Source organism: Serinus canaria, chromosome 3, assembly GCF_022539315.1.
Source record: "Serinus canaria isolate serCan28SL12 chromosome 3, serCan2020, whole genome shotgun sequence".
Lineage (NCBI taxonomy): Eukaryota > Metazoa > Chordata > Aves > Passeriformes > Fringillidae > Serinus > Serinus canaria.
The window spans coordinates 48,289,200-48,300,667 of record NC_066316.1 but is presented as its reverse complement, the minus strand read 5'-3'; the positions used below and the strand labels follow the sequence as shown (position 1 = coordinate 48,300,667).

Sequence of the window (11,468 nt, the reverse complement as noted above, 5' to 3'; positions counted from 1 at the left end):
TAATCAAATACATCCACTTTTTATCCTTTTAAATTTGGCCTGTTTCTAGGTAACCCTGAAAAAGGCATCAAGCCAAAAACATGAAGAGGTTGGGAAACCTCTCATAACTGACATTTTTCAGTTTGCCTTTCTGTCTTCACATTCATTGACAACTATTCTTCCCACGTCTAGCTAATTAAAATGGGAGCTATGAATGTAAAAACTATGTGCTTCCACAGTTTGTAGCACAGATACATCATTTCTCAGAGTGAATAGCAGCTTCTTGTGCAGTCACATTGTGTCATATAATATCTAAATTATCTGAAGCTGATGAGGAAATTGGAATGTTGCTGTCCTCAGAGTTCCTGGAGTGTCTGTACAGCATGATCTCCAGTACACTGTAAAATAATTTAGGCTGGAAGGGATCCATGGAGGTCATCTGGTCCAACACACCACACATAGCAGGACCAACTTCGAAGGTGGATCAGGTTGCTTAGGGTTATTGAGTTCCCAGTATGTTCAAGGATGGAGATGTCACAGTTTCTGTGTAAACTGCTTGATCAATCTTACCTAAAGAAGACCCCACCATTTCTCTTGCTGCAAACTGAGGGAAGTAGCCTGTTGCTTATGCATACACATTTGCCCACTTGCTGGCAAATGGGTTAACACCAACTGCACAACTGAGCTTGCTTTTGTAATACCTTCAGAAATTAATGTTATATAAATGCAAATCCATACCCAGTGCCAAAAGGCTTAAAATTTATCGTGCCTACCTTAAAAAGAAAATTAGCCTAGATTTCTTTTCCAAACTATCTACAAAGATGGGGTAGAGTGTTCTTGCATATCTAAAGGTGAAGCTTCACAAGAGTTCCATTTCTCTCCACACTTTTTCTAACTTAGACTAGGCACCTAATAACTAGCCTGCCTACCATAATTTCATGTATTCTGTATATTTAAATTGCTGCATCTTTAAGGGGAAGAACTAGAGAAAAGATCAGGGTGAGACAATGCACAGAGACACCAAATAATTACGAAGTGATCAGCAGTGTAACCAATTAAGTTTTGAAAATTCTGTAGCAAATGCTTTTCTTTTTTTTTCAAACAGAGCACTAACTTAGTCACAGCTTCAAGTGAAAAAATGTACAGTAAGTTCAAGTCTTTAACTGATCAACAGACCAACACACATACAAAAAGCATAATTTAATTATCATCTTTTTGCCGTGAGTAAGCATTAACAATGAAATATTTAACTGTCAAAAGTCTTTATGAATATCTAAAGACCTAATACAAATATCCAAACTATTAGTAAACATTTGTAATTTGAAGTGTTAACAATAAGACATTTAATAACTCTGCATTAAATCTAACAAGCCTTTTCTAGAAGAATATTAATTTACAGTCATTCTTTCTAACAACTCTTTGTACAATAAAAAAATTTAGATTTGTATTTTTTTGCTTCCCTTCCCCACCCAACCACCTGCAAAGTTTTGTTCTCAGACTGAGCTAATAGCCAATGAAGCCTGATGGTAAAAATCCTCTCAACCAAGGGTCCAAGATCTTGGTTTCAGCATCCAGCGCAAATTCTCTTTGGGAAAAAAAAAAAAATCCATAATTGTATAATGTGCAAAGTGCAACTTCTATCCAGTGCCATCAGAAGTGTGTGCTGCTATGAACATCACCAATGAAGAAATCAGTAAAAATTAAGACTTCTCAATTTCCGATTGCTCTCTTATGGACAAGTGTTAGATGATGTCTACAGGAATAACAGATCAAGTGGATTTTATCCTGGTGCTTACTGGGTCAGGTACTTTGCAATTTCATTAGGTCAAACCAATGTTTTTACTCAAGTTCTTCAGTTTCCTCTGTAAAAAGGTCAGCCAAATCTGCCACTGTCAACACTGAGGCTTCTGACTGTTTCATGGAAGAGCTCGTGTGGCTGTGGGAAAAAATTGCATGTGGGCATCAGAGAAAGAATCCGTGTAAGAAATGAGCTGTGTGCACTGAAGACAGAGCACACAGTTCAGAGTCAACACCTGCTCAGCTTTGCAGCTCAGCAGGAAAGCACAACTTCTGTCCAGTAAACACATACACTCATCAGCTACTGCTCCTGCACATTCTAAGTAAGATGAAAAGTCCACCTACTGTCCCCAGTGTGGTCAACACCAAACACTGCAAAGGCAGCAGAACATGGGATAATCCACCTCGACCTCTTAATAATTAACGGGTTTCCTTGAGCTTCCAAGCATGAAGTTTAATATCACTTTGAAAACATTAGTCCCCATGGGATCATTCAACCACTGTACATTTATCCAAATTTTATGTGCAAAAGTAGTGCTACTTCACAGATAAGGAGAATAAAATCATTCTTGAAGAGCTAAAACTGCAATCTTCCCTAACTACAGCCAAAGATGTGCATGTAATTTTTAGTTTCATGATTTGTAACAGGGAAAATTTCCTTAAACTAAGGCCTCCTCCTATATTTGTCATGTGTATACCATCCAGTTAAAAGGTACAAACCTCTTACACTGTCTGCATAAGGAATGTAAATAGCATTTTTGGTCCAATCCATCACTGCTTATAGATTTTAGAAAGATAAACCACAGTGAGAACTGCCTTCTGTGTCTGCACACCAGCCTCATGTATGACTTAGCATCTGGGCAATGCTTGCATGGACTGTGAAACCAAGAAGTGTGACACAGCACCGTCAGATGAGGTTTGTAGGATTAAAAATATAAAATAACAGAAGAAAGAACCCATATCCTGTGTTAGAGTTTATAAAATATTGTTGCTCTAGTGGCAGGCTTAGTGCTACTCCATCAATTGCAATGTTTGTATACCAATGAACATAGGTAAACTGAAAAGATAAATCATACCATAATATGTAATTTATTACTTGGGCTTTTATGAAATAAAATACGCAAAACATAACCCAAATATTTTCCAGAGAATTAAAATACCTTAAGCTGCAAGTTGCTGGAATCAGGTTAAAACTTTTGAAGTCCTAAAACTGTTTTGCCAATCAAAACAGTTGAAATTTATATATAAGATGTCCACTCCTAACCATAACAAAAGTATGGTGGAGAACCACCTTTTCATTTTCAGTGCAATAATGACATTTTAAAAAAATTCAACACATACCTTCTATCTACAGTTTTCAGCATAGTCTGCATTCTCTCTTCTATTGTTGCTTTTATCAGGAACCTATGAACAATCGTAGATCTGTATGTGTTTATAAAAAAGAAAATGCAACCATAAGTGAGAAGTTTTACTGTTACTGCCAAAGTTTATAACTATATTTTGTCTCATACTAATTCTATTAAAAGTATTGAAAATATGCCTCTGGTTTTTAAGAAATAAATGTTAGAAATTATTAGCAACTTCCATTGACATTTCAGAGTGCTTAGTGCTTCCCTGTAAACACACTTTCACTTTACTGATCACACACTAAATGAATGTAAGCTGTATTAGCTAAAATCCTAATGTAGATACAGGCCAAAGTTCTGCTTTCTGTGTCCTTACTAGAAACATTCCTCCAGAGCCCAATGAAAAAATAGTTTTGCCCACTGGTTATATACAATGTTCATACTTCAATGCCACAAATTATTCCAAGAGAAAAGAGCTCAATGTGATGGGAAATTAAACCTAATACCCAGAGTTTAAATAGTATTATTTTTTAAGACAGCAAAATATAATAATTTTTTAAAAGAAGTCAGTACATTGAATTCTTGGTGGTTTTATTGCGAGGTTTTTGCTGCACCTTTCATGACAGCATCATGTAGAATTGCAGTGGGGGCTGCTGCAATCTATTTCCCTCAGAGTTATAATTCTATGCCCTCACACTTAACTAAAAATCTTTACCAACACACATAAAAATCCACCTTTTCATAAACATTTTTTCACATACATGGTCCTTCATGTCCTCCTCTCTCTTTGCTTTCATTTCCAGAACACAACCCCCACTATTATTCTACACTATTGTTATTCCAAAATTGACTGCAGCTATTTTTCTTCTCCATGTACTGGGCTTTAAATGTTTTTTAATAAAGTCAAAAGATCTTAGAAAAAACACATACATCTCATAGTTGAGGACAAACTTTCTCAAACCTTTTTCAAGTGTTCAGTACTACCTATGTCAGAGCAACAACACTGAAACAAACAAGAGACATGCAAATTCATAAATTTCTTTAAAAAGACAGGGGTGAGGGCAGAACTGTGATTTTTAAACTTATCAGTACATTCTAACAAGAATGTACTATAACTTTATTTTTGGAAAAAAAACCAAAAAACCAATAACTAAAAAAAGCCCCAAAACAAGGAAATAAATAAGCCCCAACAATTTATGCAGCTCATAATCTGGAGAAAAGAATGACCAGTTAGAAAGAGGCTCTCAAGGAAACTCAGAAAGGCCATGCCTGAATGTAGCCATATATGACATAAATGATGAGTTGCTTGGACCTGCAAAGCTAAGACATTTCTGGACATTTTTGCAAGCAGAAGTCCAAAGTTAAAAACTAAGGCATCAGTGGCACACATAAAATAGGGCAGCAGCTCAACAAGGTTTTTTCAGCTCTATTCTGGACCATATCTAAACCTTTGAACACAACTGTAAATCTTACTTTGTTTGGCCAATACGATGTACTCTGCCAATAGCCTGTAGCTCATGTGCTGGATTCAGAATGGGCTCCACGAGCAGAACATGAGTTGCTTCGATGATGTTCAGTCCATTGGAACCAGTGTGAAGAGGCAGCAGCAAAATATTGATGTTGGGATCATATTTAAATGCAGACAGGTTTTCCTAAAAGGCAAACATCACAGCAGTGTGACAAAAGCTCCTCAATGCAGCATGTGGGGGACAAGACTATATTTTCAATAAATTATGGCAGCTAATACAGGCTCCAGATCAACAATCTTTGCAGGTCTGTCATCCCAGAACAGATACGTGACAGTTTCTGGAAGGCATGAGCTTCTTGCAACACGGATCACTGTGTCACATCCTTAACTTCCATGCCAATACATCTTTCTCAAGAGCAAATGTACTGTTTATCTCCAAATGCTTTAAATTAGGACTTTTTGAGATTATAGTTTTTAGAATTAATAAGTTGGAGATCAAAATTTCTGCCATATGAATTTGCTGCTTTTTTAGTTTCTGAAATGAAGCAACAAAGTAAAAAGGATCAGATTAACCTCTATGAACCATGATTTTCCCACTGAAAATAATTTAGAAAAATATCCTTTATGTACCTGAAATTTACTAATTCCATTGATCTGAGAAAAAACCATGTTGTTGTCATACAAAGCTTTTGAAATTATATCCAAGACATCTTGCCACTGTAAAAAAAAACAAAACAAAACCACACAACACAATAAAAGTAACTCAACATTACAAATAGCAATGACAACTAAAAAATAATAATTAGCTTCCCTAACAAAGAGTAGATTTAAAAACTTTTCAAACTGCTAGGATTTGCAATTCTTTTTAAAAAAATTGTGTGCTAGAAACCGAATCTTTCATAAAACTAAGTAAGACGGGTAATTAGAAAGATAACTTGAATAAAAGAGATTGGTAGCCATTGCAAAAACAGTTTTCAATGTATCAAAAACATCTGGACAACACATTTAAAAATATCTAGAATATCTACTGCTTCCATAGAAATCTAAGTGTTTGCCCTTTAAAGAAACAAGCTTTCACATCTGCTATGACCATTATTCTTGTTCCAGTTAAAAGACTTGCCCTACAAATCCTCAAAACAATCAAGTGGTTGTACAGAGTGATTCAACATTTTGGTAGCTAAACTAGCTCCTGAAAAGATTATGAATGCTTTTAACTCAAAGACACATGCAAAGACAAGACAGAAAATGGTGATTAATACCGTTGAGAAAACTAAGGACTTAGCCCCTGGATCTTTAAATTGAATTTTCTTCAGTGTTCGGACCACAGCTTCCACTTTGGTGGAGTGACTTCCCTTTGAAAAGTCAAAGAAGAGCATTAGTAAAGTAGGATAGTAAAAAACTTCTTCCACATTCATTGCTTTATTAAATGACGTTATATTAGGTCTCTTACACATCTTACACAAAGTTAACAATGATCAGCCTTGAGAAAGGGCAGGTTAAGTAGCACTGAACTGCTTTTACTTCTCCCTCACAACACACTGCATTAGGATCAGCAGCATGTACCAGCATGAGCAGCACACGGAGGAATGAAGTGACATGCACACACTCCCTCTAGTTCTGCATGAGGCAAAACAGATGGCTCAAGCAGTGCAGTGGCACCAAATGTGTCCATTAGGCCTCCTGCAGTTTAACTTTGTGGCACAGTCTTCAGTGAATCTTTCAAATGCTCATTAAAATTTCCCTACCTTCACACCTTTTGAAAATGGACCAAGAAAAAAACCTACCTGAATGCTATTTATGCTGCTTTTGTTTCTCATTCTGGCAACACCAAACTTACGTTCAGTACTATGAAGCTTGTTAATTATATTTAAAGCAGTATGAAAATTGTAAGTATAATTAATTATTGAATGATGGTGAGCTGCAATGAAAACATCTTTCTATTCTGCATTCAGACGTATTTCAGTGCTTAATGAATCCAATACTTTATTCTCCATCTTGTCCATTTTGATTTATGTTCTCTTCTCTTTCTCCTTAGGTCAGCAAGAGGATACAATGAGATGCAATTTTTTTTCCATCTTCTTCAGTATGTACTTTCTATTACAGCAATTTTACCTCATGTCTTTTTTAAAGAAGCCTTTACTTTCTTACTACACACATACTCATTTCAAACTGTGCTAGATTCAGCAGGACAAATACTGTTTTATTTCTGTCTGCACCTGTCTTTTGAACATTGAATTAACTATGTTGGCTCACTACAATGACAGATCAAATTTACTGAAGTCATGCTGTGTGCAGAATTGGCTGGAAGGATGTCAGCAGTATCAGCACAAGCTGGGAACCAATGCTGGGCTGCTTAATCACTCACACATTAGGTAGCTAACATGAAAAAGACTTTCTGCAGACTGTTTTACCAAAGGCTGCAGTAAGCAGTGCCATTTTATTACCTAGGGTCCTCCACAGTGATTCCAACTCTGCAATGTCACAGACAAAGAAATTAACTAGCTTTCTTACACGTCATTTCTGTTGCACCTGGTAGACACTGACTGTCCATTTGACTGTTTGCAAAGTCAGATGGACAATTAGAAATGCTTATGTTGGCAGGTCTGAAAGGATGACATATTTGCAGCCCTAAGGCTACTGCCTGCTAATCATAAACACCTACAGTTAGGAGATCTGAGGCTAGCCTTTAGGACTTCCTACATAATTCCAGGATCATTTATGGCTTTTCCAATACTATTAATCTCAGATTCAGTGATGACAATCCTGGCTAATATGTTCTAGTTGTCTTTTCTTCCGAGACTGTTTTTAGACCTCAGCACAGGTTCTATTTTTCCCTGCTATAACAGATAGCGGCTTTAGCCACTGTTGTTGATTTTTCCACCTTTTAGATTGCCATGACCCAGATGTCACAAAGGTGACTTCAAACAAGATCAGTAAGGGGAACTATGGTGCAGAAAAGAACAGCACAATGCTCAAAGTGGTCACAGTCTTTTTGCTCTATTTTATAAACAAGATAACTGTATAAAGTTCTTCATCCCTTTGCCTACATCATGTTAAATTATATTATACTTATTGAACTTACAAGTGACTAAAACTTTGGCTCACAGCACACACAAAGATCTCAATTTTGACCTCTATGGAGAGAGGAAACTGACAGAAAAACTCTTGTTTTTCAGTCTGTCTTAAAAAACGGTACCCTATGCATAACCCCTACACCCATGAGTCTGTCATTTTGTTAAATATTCAGATGACTATTTATAAAGAAATTGGCTAGATCAAATTAATTATGGAACAGTTAACATTAGAACCAAAACTACCCTCTAACAAACAATTTCTGTCTCAGATGACGGGCTGGCAACATCCACTGTAATACTGACCAGACAGAGGAAGCTTTTACGAAACCAAAACATGCAGGGATGCCAGTAATCTCTCTCTCAGTATAAAATGCTTCCATTTACAGTAGTCCTTTTGCATCTAAGGCATTACCTTAAAATGGTTAGTGTCAGTAAAATGAAGAGTTAGAAAGAGAGAGGTAGTGAATACTTTAAGAGGGATTGAGAAAGACCAGATTAAAATATGAACACTGAATAAATCACGCTATTTTTATATCTGTTCTGAAAGATACTGATCTTAATATCAGTATTCTATAGAAACTATAGTAAGTTTGTTATTCTTTGTAAACTGTCCTTTAAAGGAATATAAAGTAGAAATTTTTAACAATGTTGCTTGTTTAGGTAGTAAATACAGTGAAGCTACAGTGTAAATTTTTAATTTTTCATTAACTAAGAATGAGATTTGCTCAAGCAAATTTACACAGAATTCATATTTTTGGTTTATTTTTGCTTTGTTCAAAATGATGCAGAAATAGTTCAAGAAAACGCTACAACTCTTTACACAGGATAGGAGATGACATATTCTTTCAGTGTCTCTTATTTATGAAATTTGGTTACTTCGGTTACCTTTTAATGTAATTTAAGAAAAATATTTGAAATTTTGTTAGAAACTGGCTGATATCTCTAAACTGTATATGGAAGTAATATGTAAAAATCCCTGCATGAAGTTGTGCTCTAAGAAGTAGCACTTGAAAAATACAGCCTATTTACTCCCCCTGGTGCCACATACTGTCAACTACTTTAATAGTTCAAGTTAGGAATCATCTGCTTATAAAATAGAATTCCATTTGTCCAGGGAGGATGAAATAACTATTGCGAATGTGGTAGCATAGTCTCCAATACAGGGTAGCAGCCCTAAAAATTGTTCAAGGAGACTTGCACAGATATCATGGAAGTCTGTCAGGACAACTAGTTATTATTTTTAACTACACTAATCAGATTAATATTATGAAAACCATTTCAATCGTATTTTAATCCACCTCTATCATAATAATATTTTAATAAAAGATAGCAGTATAATCTATATCAAATAATAATCTACATCAATGTATTTTACCTTTGCATTTTAGCCCAGAGTCCTCTATTTTTCCCACAACTGCACCAAACACAAGTTTTTGGTTTCTACAAGACAATTCTACAAGACATTCATGCAGTGCTAACACATACCTATGCACTACATATATGTCAGTATTGCTAAAGACTCGTGGAGATGCTGCCTCTTCAACCCCATGAAAACCCTCCTTTAGTAAAAAAAGCAGATGCAACACTGCAATCAGGACTGAATTCCTACATGTTTGTGCCTAGAGGTTTTGTCATTAGGACAAACTATTTATAAAACTTTATAGTACACTTGTCCACCTAAATGCAGGCTGCTACAAAACACAACAAATATGCACTGCTGAAAGTTTGGGCCACAGAGCTCCTGCATAAACAACTCACCTTTACAGGAATATCATCCTCCTGATTTGCAGCTTCTGCAGTGAAGACATAAGATATTTCTTTATGAGATGTTGTCTGCCTGCAAATGGCACATTTAATTGAGCTGCGGCGGGTGCCAACGCTGTACTGCTGGATGATGATTGCTATGCACTCATTACAGAAACAGTGTCCACACGTCAGCACTGCCCACTGTGCAGGAAACAACAAAACCCAAACACAACAGAGTTTCAGTTTTAGGCCAGTGCAAAAGAAAAACAGTGTACCAATTTATGATAAACTATATTTTATTAGCAAAATTACATGATTTTCATTATATTCATAAGATTAAAGAAGAATTTTACAATTGTTGCAATACAGTTGCTAAAAAGCCTGAATTTTAAAGTCTTCCAGCATAAGAGACATTCATGATCTAAAGGAAGTCTCTGAATTTATTGTTCATTGTGCATTTTCTCAGTTTTGAACTTCAGGAAAGACATTACAATCTTCCATTTCTATGAAAGATGATTCTTAATGCTTCTATGTAAACACAAATTAAGTATTTACATACTTTTTCAAAAATTACAAAAATGTTTTTATTTTCCTTCTCTACAATTCTTTGTCTGTGCATTCATACTAGATTGGTCATATTATTTAATGATAGAAAAAATGCTTTAATTTTTCCCTGCTGGTAAGTCCAAGGCAGCATCTTTGGACTTACAAAGAAAGATTTTATACAGTGTCTCAATCTCTTTTTTACAGAATGTATGTGAAACTGGATTGCATTGCAGAAGCTGTTCTCCCCTTGTGAGCCTATAGCATCTACATGTCAGCTGGAGCCTTCCATAATAGAGAAGCAATTTGTAGACAAGTAGTTTTGACATTCAAAATAGTATCTTTTGCTGTACCAGCCTGTTCTTTAGGCCATTCCAAGAGGAAAAACTAGAAGTTTTCATGAGAAAAGGGATTGTAGCAAAGGGATTGACTAACCACTGATTATGAAGCAGGTCTTTTAGGCTTTGTGAGGTTTTTTCAACTGTGCAGAAACAGAATGAGAAGTATTTAAAAAGTTCTCTGCAACATGAAAGCTGCTATAATGTAAAGAAGCAGTCTTGCTGTTAAGAAAGGATACAGAAAGTTAAAAGATTATTTTCACTTTCAGCGATCTCTTCCAGCTCTGAGATAAAGAATAATGGCAGTTAACAGGACTAACAGCTGCCCTCTGTAAAAACCTGTATTACCCTTGGAAGAAGAATACAGAAGGGATTTTGGAAACATAACAGGACTGCAGTTCATGCTTACACATGTCTATAATGAAAAGAGAAGCTAAACCTCCTCAATATAGCCACCCTAAAAGGAAGAGACAATTTAGTTTTACCATAACGAGTCCTTTTATGTTTTTCCCTAATGCACGGTAAGTCAAGTTTAAACTATGGCTTTGAACTTTATGATAGAGATTTAAGTCTCACTTGAATTTCAACTCCTGCACTTCAGTAGGGAAAGAAATCCACATTGCCAGTATTTATTCTATTGGATTTTGCTACTGTTTGCCTGTGTAATAACCTCTTCTTTAGAAGAAAAAAATACTACCAATAAGAACTACTTATTTCCTCTTTCTGTTTTAGCTTATAAATGGGAAATAAATCTTTCTGTCAAAAGCATAACTTCAGATTTATAAAACAATCATGAACTCACATTTTTGGAATGCTTAAGCAGATATTGAATGCTAAAAGAAGTAGAGGTGCTTGCATCTGAGAAAGATGTTATTTCAGGGGAGAGGCTGGCTGTTACTTTACAGAAACAGCTCATTTCCCCTGTTTCAATACAACATCCATTTATAAAGACAATGTGACACACAACTGGCTCAGCTCCAGCTAAAGATGATCTAGAAGTAAAACCTGCTGAATAAGTATCTTACCTGTCTTCCCAGTTGACGTGCACAAATTGGACATGGTTCTGGATTAACTCCTCCAGTAGTTTTATCCTGAGACTATAAATTAGAAAAAAATATATAAGATTTGTGTTTTGTTATTCTATATTTAAAACAAGCTTCCAGAAAAAATGAATAAT

At 35.6% G+C, this 11,468-nt stretch overlaps 1 protein-coding gene across 3 annotated transcripts in view; it reads right to left on the bottom strand.

Moving 5' to 3' along the window:
• Nucleotides 1–1,164: 1,164 nt before the first annotated feature.
• The window catches only part of SHPRH (SNF2 histone linker PHD RING helicase), a 48,429-nt gene continuing 38,125 nt past the window's right edge, over nucleotides 1,165–11,468 (bottom strand). For 2 of the 3 annotated variants that reach the window (XM_009092774.4, XM_050973005.1), the window contains exons 24-30: nucleotides 11,317–11,388; nucleotides 9,423–9,611; nucleotides 5,850–5,942; nucleotides 5,221–5,307; nucleotides 4,596–4,774; nucleotides 3,118–3,198; nucleotides 1,165–1,915 (exon numbers count right to left, since the gene is read on the bottom strand). In XM_009092774.4, the coding sequence (XP_009091022.3) occupies nucleotides 1,819–1,915; nucleotides 3,118–3,198; nucleotides 4,596–4,774; nucleotides 5,221–5,307; nucleotides 5,850–5,942; nucleotides 9,423–9,611; nucleotides 11,317–11,388 (798 nt within the window). In that variant the 3' untranslated portion in view covers nucleotides 1,165–1,818. The remainder of the gene's footprint in view (nucleotides 1,916–3,117; nucleotides 3,199–4,595; nucleotides 4,775–5,220; nucleotides 5,308–5,849; nucleotides 5,943–9,422; nucleotides 9,612–11,316; nucleotides 11,389–11,468) is intronic. The other variant, XM_050973006.1, reaches the window with a different exon arrangement.